General features: G+C 35.2%; 1 protein-coding gene across 1 annotated transcript; it reads left to right on the top strand.

Annotated features, from left to right (window-relative positions):
* The first annotated feature begins 3,494 nt into the window (after nucleotides 1-3,494).
* TWF1 (twinfilin actin binding protein 1) lies at nucleotides 3,495-16,544 on the top strand. Its single transcript, XM_066258154.1, has 9 exons — nucleotides 3,495-3,621; nucleotides 5,222-5,299; nucleotides 7,213-7,391; nucleotides 8,735-8,830; nucleotides 9,987-10,091; nucleotides 12,020-12,145; nucleotides 12,413-12,563; nucleotides 12,695-12,816; nucleotides 14,466-16,544. Exons 1-9 carry the CDS (start codon nucleotides 3,597-3,599, stop codon nucleotides 14,634-14,636), a joined length of 1,053 nt encoding a protein of 350 aa, XP_066114251.1. The 5' UTR covers nucleotides 3,495-3,596; the 3' UTR covers nucleotides 14,637-16,544.
* The last annotated feature ends 773 nt before the right edge of the window (nucleotides 16,545-17,317 follow it).

Raw genomic sequence — 17,317 nt, 5'->3', positions numbered from 1 at the left:
TGCTTGCAAGATGAAGAGTTTCATAATAAGATGAATATATTTAACACCACTTAAGTACACTTTAAAATGGTTAAGACAATAATACATTTTAAGTTACATGTAGTTTATTACAACTAAGGGGAAAATATGATTGGGATCAAATTTAAGATATAGGAGAGATTAAAGGAGCAAGAGTAAGTATCTGCATAACTAGTAAAATACAGGGGTGAACAAAAGAAGATTTAATTATTTGTATGGAAAAATATATAATACAGAAATAAATAATAATACAAGAATAAACAGTTTTGCATAGTCACAACTGTAAACCTACTTTTGCCCACCTCTGTATATGCACCACTAGCACTCTATATTTTCAATAAACCATTTCTCCCTTAGTACAAAGCCAAACTTTAACCCATTCTGAATTAACATCAGACATAAATTAGTGAGATTTAAGTGTATTGTCAATATTAACCATAAACATTTTCATAATACAACACCCTATAAAAGTACCAAGAATCCATTTTCACACATACATAGAAAATAGTAAAATAAAGGAAATTACTTAACTATATGTAGCGATATTGGTGGACAGTAAAAAAGATCATTTAGCCATGCACTTTATAGTTAAGCAAATATTTTCTCCTGTTCAGATTCCCTCTTTTGCTCAGAACTTTTGTTATTTAAAAAACAGTGCACCCAAAGTCCTTGCAGCTTTTTAAAGTCAAACTAACAACATATTGGCAGAAAATAAACACTTTCCCAAGGATGCCAGAGTGATCCACCCACCCTAAGTGAACTTTCCCTTCTTGTCAGGGCTGAGGATACAGTGGCCCTTATTAAGCATGAATATGGGAGAGTTCTTTTTTTCTCATCAGTACTTTTGATCAATGCCAATTTCCTTAAGCAATTTTCCCTAGTCACCAGGACATGAATCAAAGAATTGTAAAACGCTATAATTTCCTCTGCTTAACAATGCAATCAAAACTGGTAAATCAGGGAGAACTGTTCTGTCAGGAAGAAGTCAGTTAGATTGAAACTCCTCCCTACATTTATTAAGTCCAAACAAGTCATAAAACTCAGATTAAATTTTGCTTATTCTGGAACATACGGATCTGTTTGAGAAATAGAGTTTAGATAACAAGGAATAAAACAGAGCAACCTTGTTTACCCTGATCCTTCTAAAGAAAAACTGCCTGCTTGTTGTTGTCTCAATAGAGCCCAAGCTCTACTTCGATTAGGTGTCCCTGATTCGACTTCCCCGGGTAGTGGGACACTCCTGCTTATTAGTAGGGCTGGCAGCTTTTTCGAGACTACTCTTGAGGCGGCTCTGAGGATGCTACTGTTAAGTGCCACCGGAGGAAAGACATGACCGACACACAAATTAGTTGCAATAATTACATAGGTAATTTATTATTCACAAATTCTTTTGGAGTGCCTGGGTACAGTTTAAGGGGGCCCTGTCAGCGTGCTTCTCTTGGCTGTCTTTGGTCAGAGATCAGAGCCGCGTGGAGACAGTCCACATCAATGTTGGAGTTTGGGCGACTGCTACAGCACGGGGCCCCTCAGCTTTAGTACTTTTTTTCTGGCCAACGCCTTCTAATAGGTGTCAATTTACAGGATTATTACCTCAAACCACCTTTTTGGGAGTTCTTCGCAGGGAATTCCCTCTATGTCAATTTACTGAAATGTTTACATTAAACTACTTTTTTTTTTTTTTTTTTTTTGTATTTTTCTTAAACTGGAAACAGGGAGAGACAGTCAGACAGACTCCCGCATGCGCCCGACTGGGATCCACCTGGCACGCCCACCAGGGGGCGATGCTCTGCCCCTCTGGGGTGTCGCTCTTTTGCGACCAGAGCCACTCCAGCGCCTGGGGCAGAGGCCAAGGAGCCATCCCCAGTGCCCAGGCCATCCTTGCTCCAATGGAGCCTTGCTGCAGGAGGGGAAGAGAGAGACAGAGAGGAAGGAGAGGGGGAGGGGTAGAGAAGCAGATGGGTGCTTCTCCTGTGTGCCCTGGCCGGGAATCGAACCCTGTACCTCTGCACGCCAGGCCGACGCTCTACCACTGAGCCAACCGGCCAGGGCCTAATCTACTTTTTTTTTTTTTTTTAATTTTTATTTATTCATTTTAGAGAGGAGGGAGAGAGAGAGAGAAAGAGGGAGGAGCTGGAAGCATCAACTTCCATATGTGCCTTGACCAGGCAAGCCCAGGGTTTTGAACCGGTGACCTCAGCATTTCCAAGTCGACTCTTTATCCACTGCGCCACCACAGGTCAGGCTAATCTACTTTTTAAGATGTTCTTATTTACATTAATTTACAAAGTTAATATAAATAACACTAAGCCACTTCTTATTTATGTATAACTTCATACACATACTAACTGGGCTCTGCTTGAAAATCAGAGTCTATTTATTACATTATAAAGTTATGGTACTAAGTTACTTCTTATCTATGTATAATTTCACACATATACTAACTGGGCCCTGCTTGTAAGTCAGAGTTTATTTTATTACAGAGTTACGGCACTATTAATTTTTACTCAAATGGCATAACTTTAATTTTAATAATTATTTTTAATATTACTTTAATTATTTTTATATTTCTATATATTTAATTACTATTACTTTATATTACTATAACAGTTAGTTAACAACTAATTTAAAATATATTGTATTTGAAGAGTGATTTGTTAAATTGCCCTTGTATTATTGGCCTGAACAAATTATTTGTTGATAAGCAAACTGTGATTTTGTATGTTTTGTTAGAAACAAAAGCTCCAGTTTTCTACATAGAAAACTATAATCTGGAGTGGTAAAAAAGTATACAAAAGTAGTTACTAAAATTTTCCTTAAAGGTAAACACGTGTTCATAAAAAAAGGGGGGGGGGAGAATTTTAAATATCTGCTGTTATCTTGCAAATTTATCAAGTAAAGATTGAATGATTACTTAAACAATGAGCCAATCTTATGTAGAAAGTATTGTAGTCTGCAATGGTCGAGTTGACCAGAGTCGTTACCTCAGCTAATATTCTCACTCAGTGGCTGTTTCTTTTTTGGAATGAAGAGAAAGGAGAACTCAGTTTCTACATGAGCTCAATGGAAAAAAAAGAAAAATTAATTTAAAAGCGTGGGAAATTTTGATGGGAGAGACCGCCTATGGTATATTAATTCTCATTTTTTAAAATGGGGCGGGAAGAGACCTTTCAATTGATTTGTATAGATTACAGGAAGAGTAAACCAAGGATATTGTGCACGTCTTTTTAAAGCTGAAAATGTAGCTTCAGTAAAATGGTCATTTCCGTTTTTGAGCATCACTTCGCTAAACCAGCGAATTGGCAGTGCCGACAGAGAAGCAAAGCCACTGCCGACGAAGGCAAGGACCCCAGGTACAGGGTCGCAGGAGAGGGCCATGGCCGGATGGAACCGAACACGAGCGGGGGCGCGGTTAGCACAGCGCGCAAGGACGCCGTCGGCCTCCCGGGGCGGGGCGGAGCGGCCGCCGGTCGCAGGCTGATGACGCGCGAGGCCGGCAGAGAAGCCTTCACTTCCTGGAGTCGCCGGTCGGGGCCGCTCGCTGTACTCAGCGCCGGAGCCCGGAGCCCGCGGCCGCCGCCATGTCCCACCAGACCGGCATCCAAGGTAACGCCGCCCGGCGCGTCCCGCGGGGAAGGGACTCCCGGGAGGCCCCGGGCGAGCCGGGCGGGTTGCGGGCCGGGAGCGCAGGGAGTCAGTTTCGCAGGGGGCCTCCCCGCGCTCTCGCGTCCCGGGCGCTCCTGGCCCGCATCCCTCCTAGCCCGGGCCCGGCCGCCGCCACGTTGCAGACGGACCCGAAATTCGCTGGAGCGAAGGAAACTGGTTTCCGAGGCGGCCTGGGGGAAGGGGGCGTGCCTTCCACCGCCCCCGACATAAGCCCAACTTTCCCCCTTTTTATCAGGTAGGGAAGACCTGGAAAGGTAGAGGCGACTCTGGATCCTTTTGCTGTTGAGAAACGGGAGGATTTTTCTTTGTACGGTTCAGAGGAGATTGTTACGGCATATGACTGTAAAAAAAAAAAAAAAAAGATGCTGGAATGTTTTTTTTCTCCCCCAAGAGTTCCCAAACTCTTCCGCATTTTCTTCTAAAACGGGAACATGAAATGTGTTCTGAAATCCTGAGTATGGGCGTCTTGGTCTTTTCTTGAGTACTCTCCCAGGCAACGAGAAAGTCTGAGCTGGGTGGCTGCCTTTAATTACCCGTGCAGGCACTTGAACGTGCAGTTATATTTCTCCGCCATTCCTTGTGTGAAAACGGGCAGTCTGGAAGCTCTCACCTCATCAGTCAAATAATGTATCCCGGGGTTACTCGAGATCTCTTAATGAGAACTAATGTAAACACGCTCTTCCTCTTAACAGACCACGAACCTTGAACGTTTCCTGTGTTTTGTTCTTCAGGGTTTTGACAGCACCCCACACCTGCCCTGCACACACAGACATAAGCCAAAGAGTCTCAAATCTAAAATAGTTGTTTTATTTTTCCGCGTTAGTTTTTGACATCATTTAAATATGTAATTATTAAATTTCATGCTTGAGCCTAATGGCAAGCAGTACTGAAATAGTGGTTCTTGATATCAAACTTGCAACCCAAAAACGAAGTTGAAGCTTTAATAGGAACATAAGGATTAGGGTATTAAATATATATTTGCTCAGTGAGCTTATTGCAGCATTTTGTGAAGTACAAGTTAGAAAAGTGTAATCAGAAGTATATGTTTGAATGCGTTTTATTGACTTTTTCTTTAATCGGGATAGGATATCTGATATTTAGTGTTTTTAATGTGAAAATGAAGAAAATGAATTGATTGAAGTGTTTTTACCATTAGCTTGAAATTGTACTAGAAGTTCTAGAATGGAAGCAGGTTTTCAACATTTTCCAAAGAAGCAATAAAGGTGTTTTTCTAAATTGTAATTTGTTCATTATTGGGTTTGAGTGAGTATTATATTCACTCCCAGTGTTATTTCTGCTATGGAATTATCTAACTAAAACAAGTTAGAGTTAATATTAATGTACTTTAAAAATATATTTCTTAGCTGTATAGTGTCCACTATGTTTTACGTTTTAAGTTTTTAATTTTTGAATTACTGATAAGAGGATGCTACATACTCAAAACATTTTGCTTTGTATTATAATTTATTTTTCCTCACTTAAGTAGCATGAAAAAGAATTTATATAGAAGTATAAAAAATACTTTTATCTTTTTCCACAGCAAGTGATGATGTTAAAGATGTCTTTGCCAGAGCAAGAAATGGAAAATACAGACTTCTGAAAATATCTATTGAAAATGGTTAGTTAAACTTTTTTTTTTTTTTAAGCGAGAGAGGAGGGTGGTAGGGAGAGAGACAGAGCAGACAGGAACATTGAGCTGTGCCTCTAGGTGCCCTGACGGGGGATTGAACTGGCAACCTCTGTGCTTCCAGATAACGCTCTAATTAACTGAGCTATCCAGCCTGGACTAAACATTTTTAAACATTGCTTGTCCTTGAATTTTTGGGTGTTATATTTTTACACTTTGAAGTTCTCAGTGACTTGAACTATTAATGTGAGGCAATTTCAAAGCTTGCCTTTAGCTAACTTGGATCCTGTACATTTTGGGCACAGTCCATGGGCCCTTGCTTACCTTCTGAATAATGAACTTGATTTGACTATCAGGAAAAGGAAAGATATTGGTTTTTGGTATGACGTCTTCCTCTTTTACTTTTTGTCTGAGTTTCTGCACAACAGTCCATTTCTAATGTCAGCGCTTCGATCTCTGAAATGGAAATCAGTAAATAGATGATTATCTGAAAGAATAGTTATTTGTGAATTGTTACTCTGTAAAATTAGTTTTGAAACAGAAATAAAGGATTTCAGACCCCTATTTTCTCCACTTAATTGCAATCTCTTCTGCAGAAATGATTCCCCTTTTGGGAAAAAAAGTTCTAAGAATGTGACAAACTATAAATTGATTCTTTCAAATCTATAAGCAGGGGCAAATTGGTTGGGTGAGAGAATCTTTTAATTCTGCTAGATTTAAATTTGAACAATTTATATTATAACTAATCACAAATGAATATGTTAAAATAATTCCATTTGGCCTAATTTCTTAAGTATCTTAAAATATTTTGCTTTGGAAAAATAACCAGTTCTCTAGTAAACTGGTAAGTAAACAACAATTTGCTCTCTATTTTCTACTTAGATATTAAAAATACCAGAATAGTTTGAAAATATGGAATTGTTCTACATATATTACCACACTGAACAAGAATAAATATATACTGTAAAGCAGCATATTTTAGAAATACTGAGCTAAAATCTTAAAATGCCAAAGTTTAACTAGCACCACTACAGAAGGAAAATGACACTGTTTCCTAAATCTTTATTTTCTGGTTTTACTTTATTTTTGTTTTGAGAAAATATTATAAAGAAATTACAAAGAATAAATAACAAATACATTCATCTCCACTTAAAGTGCTATTAATAGGAATAGAATTTTATGTGATTATATCACATATATATCTATTTTATTGATATACTTAGGCTATTTTTGGTTTTCACCATTTTATAGGGCTGCAGTGAACACCTTTGTTATATATACGTTCAAGAGATTCTCTATGCAGAGTACATTTACACTTTAACTTCATTCTGCCAAATAGTGCCTTGAGGGGCTATACCAATTCATGCTTCCAGACAAAATTTAAATTTGTAGTATTATGGCCAAATAAGAGCTAAACCTGGTTTTATTTAATATTTCTTACTATACAATTCAGTGTTAATTTCAGAAATGATCATTTGAGTAGTAGTACACTTAATCTCTCTGAGTAGTGAGTTTTTTGTTAACCCTTTAAGGATGTACATGAACATTCATACTACTCAAAAGGTTAAATATATTTTGTTGATAACTTATAGGATAAGCATTTTAGTAAACAATATATTCACCCATTCTTTATCCATCTCACTCAACTATTTGTGATCTTTTTTATCTGTTCCTCTTTTGTTTTGTTAATATATAACCTTTTTTTAACCATGCTAGTCATAAAATTTTTTGTATGTTCTTAATACTACTTTATATCATAATTTTTATAGAAATCATTTTTCATTCAGTTTTTTTATATAAATAATAATTAGAATATAACTATAATTTTATTTTTCTATTCTTCATTACTTTATCATTTAGTATTTCATACCATTTATGTATCTTTTAAAAATTGTTCTTCATAGAGAAACTTGTGATTGGATCATGTAGTCAGCCTTCAGATTCCTGGGATAAGGATTATGATTCCTTTGTTTTACCCCTGTTGGAGGACAAACAACCGTGCTATATATTATTCAGGTTAGATTCTCAGAATGCCCAGGGATATGAATGGATATTCATTGCGTGGTCTCCAGACCATTCTCATGTAAGTAACTTAACATTAAATGCAAGATTTTTTTTTCCTTTAAAATTTTAAAATCTGTGTCAATTATAAATGACTATGGACCTCTAAAGGAAAAGGCTAACTTTACGTTGAGAGTAATAATTCCAATTATTCTGAGAACTCATTGAACATTATATTAAATAGTCTTAATGGTTGCCATTCAAAGTGATACACAAACAAGATTTTTTTTTTTAGTAAAGTTAAAATTGACTAAATAGATTGACTAAATATATGGATACTACCGTGCTTAAAGAGTGATTCTTTTGTTTCTTGTAGAAAAACTATAATTTTTAAAGTTATGTATCATTCTCAAAAGTAATCTCTTTAATTCTATATGTTCTATCTGAAAGAAATTCTGGGTTTGATCATTTAGGATTATGAAATTATTTCTTTTGGTTGACAGTTGTCTTTAATAGTTTCTTGTAGATGCTGTTAGAGTATTAATAGTATATATTATAGTTCTTTTCATTATGTGTCTCTCATGTAATGATGGTATATGTCATAGCTATACCATGGATATTTGATTCTTAATTTGTAATATCTAATCTAGATTTGCTTTAAGTAAAATATCAGTATCAAGGTCACTCTTCAATGTTTTCATATTTTAAAATATTTAAGTAGTTTTTTATTCTTTTTTTAAAATTCTTTTTTTTTTTTTTTTTTTGTATTTTTCTGAAGTTGGAAATGGGGAGGCAGTCAGACAGACTCCCGCATGCACCCGACCGGGATCCACCCGCCACGCCCACCAGGGGGTGATGCTCTGCCCATCTGGGGCGTTGCTCTGTTGCAACCAGAGCCATTCTAGTGCCTGAGGCAGAGGCCACAGAGCCATCCTCAGTGCCGGGGCCAACTTTGCTCCAATGGAGCCTTGGCTGCAGGAGGGGAAGAGAAAGAGAGGAAGGAGGGGGGAGGGGTGGAGAAGCAGATGGGCGCTTCTCCTGTGTGCCCTGGCTGGGAATCAAACCCAGGACTCCTGCATGCCAGGCCGATGCTCTACCACTGAGCCAACCGGCCAGGGCCTAGATTTTTATTCTTGAACTCATTTTATACTTTGAAAAATGAGTAATTTTTTAAATTTAAGATTATTTTTCCACTTTTTGAAAAACATGACATTGTGAATTGCTACCTACTTTAATACTCATCGATAGTTCACATATTGGTGTTATGATGTAGATACATACTTTAGCATATCACAGTCGATGGATTTCAGCTTTGCACAGTTTATTTTAATGTGCTTGAAGATTTTAATATAATCAGAAAGCGCTTTCTGTTGTAGTGATAGTTTTTTATATATAAACTACTAAGCAAACTTTCACAATAAATAGGTTCGTCAGAAAATGTTGTATGCAGCAACAAGAGCAACTCTGAAAAAGGAGTTTGGAGGTGGTCACATTAAAGATGAAGTATTTGGAACAGTAAAGGTACAAAATTTATACTTTTATAATTATACATGACTGAAGAACTAAGGAATAGGTAATTGATACGAATTCAGATTGATGAATCTGTAAACATAAGAATAAGAGAAAATAATATTACACTTTATATGGTGTATAAGTTAACTGAAACATTGTACTTTTTAAAAAATGTGTTGGGAATCTCTTTTGTTAGACTTAAATAACTAGAATATACCTTAGAGATAGATGCTTTACTTCAGCCCCTCATTTCGTTCAACTGTTTCACTTTAGTGATGGGGAAATAGGTTCAGAAAAAGGAGAGACTACTTGATAGAGTAATTTTTAGGTATTATGGGCATTTATACCCATGTTGTGGAAGCAGTAACTATTTTATTTAAAGCAGAACTTTGAGGCAGGTAAATTGATTTGCTAATTAATTGGGATAATTAGCTGATTAATATATTTTCATTGAATTATTAAGAACTTCTTTGTTATAAAATTGATATGTAAATACTTGTATTTGTACATATGCACATAAATGAAAGAAATTGAAATATATTTTTGAATAGGGTTTTTATTGTCTAGACTTTTTATTCTGACTCAGAAAGTATAATAAAAAAAGGAGTGTAATCTATTTTATAGAATACAAGATTAGATGGGAATACTTTGCCTATTCATCTTTAATTGTAAAATGGCCTAGTTTCTTAATTCTGTCCTTAGTCTTCCAAATCACAAAATTATGAGATAAAGTAGACCTCTTTAGAATATTATTTTCTTTGAAATAAGTACTATCATTATTTCCTATGAATAATTATGGAAAAATATGTTATTATAATAAGAATTGAGAATATGAATGTGTTGATTATTAAATAATTATAGGGCAGACTTCCCCAGAAGGTTAATGATAATTGTTCTTTAGACTTGCATGACGGGGTTCATCATGTGGCTGGTCATCATCAGCACCACACTCATAAAAAGACTTGGTAATATTAAAATTTAGGAAATGGAAAGTAGATTATCCTCTTAAAATATTTTTGAAACCTATAGAAGATTTAAAATAAAATTCATAGTATTTTTTCAGTTAAAATATTTTCTGTTAAATTAATAATTTTGTTTATCCTAAGTAACTTCACTGAGGTTTGACTTCTAGAGAATAACTAATAGTGCATTTCTCTGCTTACAGGAAGATGTATCATTACATGGATATAAAAAATATTTGCTGTCACAATCTTCTCCTGCCCCATTGACTGCAGCTGAGGAAGAATTAAGACAGATTAAAATTAATGAGGTAAATTACTGTTTTGAAACCACTTCAAGATTTAAAGTGTTTGAAAATGTATTTTTAATTAATAGATGTAGAGATAACTAGACAAGAAGTTGGTTAGATAGTTTACATTCTGTTTAGTGTAGAGACAAGATTATGCTCAATGTGTTTTCAGGAAAAAGTTAAAAATGAACATTAAACTTCTCATCAATTTCATAAGTAGCTTTCTTCTGTCTTGATAATGTTTGTTACAGAATAGTAAATCTTTCTGATGGAAGTGCAACTGTTTTTAACTTTGTACTTTGTAAATAATGGGAAAAGTATGTTACCCATTTAGTGCAAAGAATATTATATCAAAGGAGGTTGCTTGAAGCAGGTTTGTTTTATGTTATTTCAGAGAGTAGTGATAACTAAAGGGCATAAAATGTAAATGCTGTTGGTTGAGTTTTAGAAACTATAAATTAACTTCTGTGAGCTCGACTTAGATGTGTTTGTATGTATATTTGTTAAGCATTGTTGAGTTAATAAATTCCATCCATATTATACCGTATATTTCCCCACATATAAAATGCACCCATTTTCGAAAAATTTGGGGTCTAAAAACTGAGTGCGTCTTATACAGTGGTTGTGGCATTTCAAATGCCATAGATGGAACTGAGGATGAGGCAATACATGAAGACAGTGATTCGTCATCAGACACAGATGAGGACAAGCTAATGGATGGGAGATTTGACAATGAGGAGTTGTATGAATTTTATGATGAATAAAACTTGAGTTAAATAACTTGATGTAATAAATTTTTTTTTTCAAATTTCGAGCCCCAAAATCAAGGTACGTCCTTATACATGGGAATGTCTTATTCATGGGGAAATATGGTAGTTTATAATTTTTTTAATGTGTTTACTGCATCCATTCTAATTACAAGTTAGAAAAGCTACTGTATTTCTACTGGAATTTATAGAAAAAAAATCAAAAACCACTGTTCACTAGTCTGAGTAACAGACTAATAGGAATCAGTCTGGAAAATATTAATACTAACCTGATAGCAAGGATCTATTTGTATGTTATTTTAATTCAAGTAATTATAGTAGGGATTTTTATGTGATTTTTGTTTTTTACAAGTGTGAAAGTTTGTTTTATTCCTTGCAATCAGAACCCAGAGGATCGTATTGGGGTATGCATTTGCATATGTTCTATGATGTTTTCATTATCCAGTTTCATTTATGCTGTAGAATCTCCATTCATTTTTTTAAAAGTAAAATTTCTATTTGACTTTTTGTTGCAACACTGCAAATGAGACCCTATATTAGCTATCATTTATTGAGTATAAAAGTCTTAAACATGCACATTGAAGCTTTCTTGAAGTACTGTTCTCTTTTTCCAGTACATGTATACCCATGTTCTTACTAATGAAAGCTCTGAGTCTGGAACTTCTGCAGTAGTATACTTTGTTAAGCTGTGTTGTGTCTTTGTATACTGTTTGTACTCTAATTTAGTGCATGGTGTTTGTGTTACATTTTATGTCTAGCAGAACAAAGTAAACTTCTATACTTAGCGATTATTTATATATCACATTGTTAATAAATTTTATCAAATAAAATTTGATAATTAAAGGTGTAGTCTGATCTGAGGACAATTCAGAGTTTATGTAGCTCATTGCAGTTGTGCCAAACATAAACAAAAGCCCCAAGGCCCCATTAACACGTTCACTCCCAACATTTTCATAAAGATATGTTATGCACTGTGCATGTTGACAAAGTGCTGGCAGAACATTAACAAATATGAACAGTTATTTGCTTTTTAAGTTTGTAGTGTTTTAAGTGTTAATTTTAATTACATTGAAATGGGCAAGGGTGGAATGACATTTTATAGAAATTGGATTTTGTAATCTTTGCTATATGACACTGCTAAACGCTAAAAATTCATCAGTACATTAAATCTGTCACACTTAGGTACAAACTGATGTGGGTGTGGACACTAAACATCAAACACTGCAAGGAGTAGCATTTCCTATTTCTCGAGAAGCTTTCCAGGCTTTGGAAAAATTGAATAGCAGACAGCTCAACTATGTGCAATTGGTAAGAGACATTTACTGATTCCCATGAAATAGATGCTCTTTTTGGTAGCTTATGGTTTATAGAAAGTCTGTTTTTAATAGATTTTAAACTTTTTTATTTGCTTCCTGATTATTTTATTCATATTTTTAAACTACATAAGCAGTACATAATATGTTCTAATGACAAAGTCAAACCTCTGCAAGTTTCTCGTCTCCTAAGTATTTTAATTATAAATTTTAAATATCTTTGTATTTGTCTTAATGAATATATATTTTTTCTTATTTACAGGAAATAGATATAAAAAATGAAATTATCATTTTGGCCAACACAACAAATACAGAACTGAAAGATTTGCCAAAGAGGATTCCCAAGGATTCAGCACGTTACCATTTCTTTCTATATAAACATTCCCATGAAGGAGACTATTTGGAGTCCATAGGTACATGACATTGTTTTTAACATGTTACCTATTTCTTACCCAGAAGGCTTAGTTGTAGTTTTATGAGGTTTAGTATTTGCTTTAATTGATATACTTTGATATAATTGTTCTTACTATTATTTAACTTACAGTTTTTATTTATTCAATGCCTGGATACACATGCAGTATAAGAGAACGGATGCTCTATTCTAGCTGCAAGAGCCCTCTGCTAGAAATTGTAGAAAGACAACTACAAATGGATGTCATTAGGAAGGTAAATTACCTGCCTGCCTATCTCATTTACCTTATCAATGTATTTTTATCTGACGCCTACCTACTTAAAATTTTTTAGGGTTTATTAGATTTTTATTGCCTTTTCCCTTTAGCTTACGATGTATTGTGATTAATAAATAAGAATTTTTTTTTTCTTGTTCTCACCATAAATCCTTAGGATCTCCTCCACTCCTATCATGACTCCCTATTGATCTATACTCTCTTAATATATAGCCACAAACTGCCTTTGGCTATTTAAATTTAAATATCAATTAAAATTAAATAAAATTTAAAATTCAGTTCCTTAATCACACTAGCCACTTTTCAAGTATTCATTCACTGCATGAAGCTAATGGCCACTATATTGGACAGTGCAGAATTTAGAGGGGCATTTCCATACTATAGAAAGTTCTGTTGGGCCCTGGCTGGTTGGCTTAATGTTAGAGCATTGTCCTGGTGTGTGGAAGTCTCGGGTTTGATTCCCCCTGCCAGGACACACAGGAGAAACACCCATCTGTTTCTCTACCCTTCCCCTTCTCTTTTCTGTCTGTCTCTCTGTTCCCTTCCCGCAGCCCAAGGCTCCATTGGAGCAAAGTTGGCTCTGGCACTGAGGATGGCTCCATGGCCTCTGCCTCAGGCACTAGAATGGCTCCAGTTGCAGTGGAGCAATGCCCCCTGGTGGGCATGCCAGGTGGAACCCGGTTGAGTGCATGCGGGATTCTGTCTGTTTGGCTCCCCCACCCCCCCTCACTTCTCACTTGGGAAAAATACAACAAAAAAAAAAAGTCGGACAGGGCTGCTAGAGTTACATACTTGTGATTATCTCAAGACTTGTTATTAATAAGGAAGTACACTTTCCATTTATAACTGAATCATAGGATGGTTGAGAATCTTTCCAGGTATTGGGAAAGGAGGGAATGGGCATAAACATGACTTTTGGGAGCTAACCTACCAGTTTACTTAAACTTAGTTTCTTAAATATAGGTGAGGCATGCGTAGAGATAGGATGTATTCTTAAGCCCTTCAACTCTTAAAACACAGGTCCTTATAAACTACAAGTATTTTAGGTACTAAACCCTTCATGCTTTTTAAGTTCTTAAAGAAGCACCTTCCACAGGAGGGGCTGGCTAACATTTTCTACAAGAGAGCCAGATACTAAATATTTCTGGCTTTGTCAGGCCACATATGGTCTTTATCACCTATTCTTCCTTATTACTTTGTTTTGTTTTTACAGCCCTTTAAAAAAATAAAACATGTTCTTAACTTGAGCTAGATTGGCCTGCAGGCCAAAGTTTGCCACCCATTCTGGAGTGGTTTTAAGTGACCCAGGTGATGAAGGAGCCATGAGTAATGTTTCTTGAATATAGTATATCAAAGCAGAACAATTTAAGAATTTAGCAGTGCCATCTACTTTTACACAATAATAGTTATATGGAGAAGAAAGAGAAGTTACTATAGCTGATTTTATCTTCAAGCAAGGCTCCTGCTACCTCCCCCAAAAAAGATGGTGAAACTTTTTACATAATAAGGTCTTTGATTCTCTCTAGTCGGATTTGTGAACATTCACACGTGAAAACTGGCTTGTTACTTGTATTAGGTTTTGCATGCTGTACTTTTCCATTTTGCATTACTCTATTTCATCTCTTGCAGATTGAGATAGACAATGGGGATGAGTTGACTGCAGACTTCCTTTATGAAGAAGTACACCCCAAGCAGCATGCACATAAGCAAAGTTTTGCAAAACCAAAAGGTCCTGCAGGAAAAAGGGGCATTCGAAGACTAATTAGGGGTCCAGCTGAAACTGAAGCCACTACTGATTAATATAATTATATTAAGCACTACAATATTAGTTTTTTAAAAGTCCAGCTTTTAGTACAGGAGAACTGAAATCATTCCATGTTGATACATAGTAGGGGGGAAAAAGTTGTACTTTTTGAAAAATAGCACTTTTCACTTCTGTGTGTTTTTAAAATTAATGTTTTTGAAGTCTCATGATTTCTATCTTTGAGTTCAAGGTAGAAAAGGGTTCAGGTTAGTGATGTTGAATTTTGTCACACTTTTCATAGAGTGATGGTTCCACACTTTCACATAATTCTTAAAGTTTTATATAGTTGGGCCAATTCCAGAAAGTCTATTGTCTGAAAGTAAGATACACTTCTTATTACTCTTTAGTGAGAAATCACATTTTTTTCTTTAAGGCAGAAAGACCTTAAAATACTCATACTAATTAAGAAATATGTTAAGAACCAGGCTAGATTATTTCTAAGCTGAAAATGAGTGTGCCTAAGAAGAGGTGGAAAAAGTTGCTTACTCGGAGGAGCACTGCTGACTCAGAGTGGGATGTCAGAGACGGAAACAGTGCTTTATTGCAGCAGTCTTCCATTGGACTTTTTGGTTTTTTAAATGGCATTAAAATTCCAGATCAGCTCACACTGAAACCTTAAGGGTACAAAATATTTTCTGTACTACAGGATTCCTCATGTCATTGGAAGACATGTTTATACAGCTTTAGTACATTTTCTAGTGCTTTAAAAAATTCCTATTTCAAAAGTAAATCTTTTCATTAGAAGTAATGTGAGGCCAAATATTTATGTTCACTTGAATATTAATATACTTCAAAAGCAAATACTTAAAGTCAATAATATTGAGAAAATCTTAAACATGAAGATTGATTTCTCTCTAAAGTTGATATATTTATTGACAAATTGTGTTCTTTATCACTTTTGAGCAAATATTCAGATTTAATCAAATTGTTCTAAGGCCCCAGTACTTATCAGCCTAATACAGATAAACTCTTAAGAATCTTACTTCAATTTATGTCTTATTTCAAAACACATTTAACTGGTTTCTAAAGCTTTGCATATTCAGCTACAACCTACAGAGATTTTGAGCCTCATTTTTCTTTGATACTTGAAACAGAGGGAGCTGGAACACATCGTGTCCGATCTGTTAAACCTGCTGCAGAGCCATCGCTTGGAGGTGTTTTCTAAGTGAACTGGGGATCCAGGCTTTAGAATTTTCTGATCTAAACTTTATGCTGCAAAAAACAATATCAGAAATGCACATTTCATAGTATAAAATATAAAACACTTTTACACCTTATTATCTAAGGTAATATATGCACCTTTCAGAAATTCGATGTGTGTTCAAGCATAATTATAGGTTGACAGATTTTTTTTCTAGAATTAAGAGTATTTGTGTGGGGTTTTGTTTGTTTACAAATAATTGGACTATAATGTATAAACATGCAAAATAATCAACTAATGTTGCACTTGTTTACTATAAATACACTTTAAGTTGTTCCATGGGTGCACACGTAGATTCAACAGGCACACAAATTCCTGCATTGGCTGTTATTTTTAGTTAAGAAGATTGTTAACCTGTCGTGAAGGGATAAAATAATTTAATTTAGTAGTGAATATTTTTGTGTACCATCCATGTGCAATTGTATTCTAAATTCCACTACACTACGTGAAAGTAAATGGACATTCCAGAATATAGATGTGATTCTATAGTCTTTAATTAGTATTAAACCAATGATTGTTGAAAATCAGTGAAGTGTTTGTTATAGAGTATAACTCATCGTTTACAGTATGTTTTAGGTGGCATCATCATAACTAGATGAATAAAGTATTCCCAATAAATTTATATAGCATTGAAGAATTATGTCTTCTGTGGACATTTTATAAATGCATTTTATATTGCAATAAAAATTTTTTTCTCTTTAAATTGTGTACTAAGTTGGTTTTCTAGTATAACCTTCCCCCCTCTTTTTTTTAATGTTTGGACAATTCTGTACAATGCGATACTGGTGATAGGTTAGAATTCCCATTCATCTATCCATTTACTACGTAATTACCCTGTCTAAACCGAAAAGGATTTCAGTACAGTGAAACTTAGGCAAGTTGTATCAAGAGTGCTTAATTTAGCTTAGAACTTCCCTACTGCTGCAGCAGTAATGAAAATGCCATGAATCATTCCATTCTTACTGTAATAGAAGCATCCAGAACAGTAAGATGACCAACATACTTGACACTAAGCTCGTAAACAAGTTTATTCAATCAACAAACACTGAATGCATTCTTGTTTTGTAATTCATTATCAAATTGATCCTTTTTATTTGGGCTATCTTAAAATGAATGTCTTTGGCTGCAGTTTTACAAAAAGTGGAGCATTGTTTTTAAAAGGGCTATTAAAAACTTTTTAAGAATGATGTCAGAGAAATGGCGGCGTAAGGAGTGATACCGATAAATCTCCCCCAAAATTCAATAAGATCTTCAACCAGAGACAGAAAAATCTATCCTTCGAGCCTCCTGAAGTTCCACACTAAATGCGAAAGTATGATCAAGAAAAAATTGACTATATAATCAACCCCGAAGGAAATGAGGAAGAAACACTCCGCGGCCTTCCTCACTAACCTAAATAAGGGCTGCTTTCACTGGGAACTGAGTATAGGAACTGAGGCAGGCATAGGGTGTGAATAGAACCAGACTGCGGCACAC

The sequence above is a fragment of the Saccopteryx bilineata genome, chromosome 2, assembly GCF_036850765.1.
Source record: "Saccopteryx bilineata isolate mSacBil1 chromosome 2, mSacBil1_pri_phased_curated, whole genome shotgun sequence".
Lineage (NCBI taxonomy): Eukaryota > Metazoa > Chordata > Mammalia > Chiroptera > Emballonuridae > Saccopteryx > Saccopteryx bilineata.
Note: the sequence above shows the minus strand (reverse complement) of the source record. Positions and strands in the feature narration are given on the sequence as shown.

Excerpts from the sequence above, each read along its gene's own strand:
- TWF1 (XM_066258154.1), top strand. The coding sequence starts at position 3,597 with ATGTCCCACCAGACCGGCATCCAAG. Across the intron at positions 7,392-8,734 it reads GGTCTCCAGACCATTCTCAT|GTTCGTCAGAAAATGTTGTA; the intron begins GTAAGTAACTTA and ends CACAATAAATAG. Across the intron at positions 10,092-12,019 it reads GACAGATTAAAATTAATGAG|GTACAAACTGATGTGGGTGT; the intron begins GTAAATTACTGT and ends TGTCACACTTAG.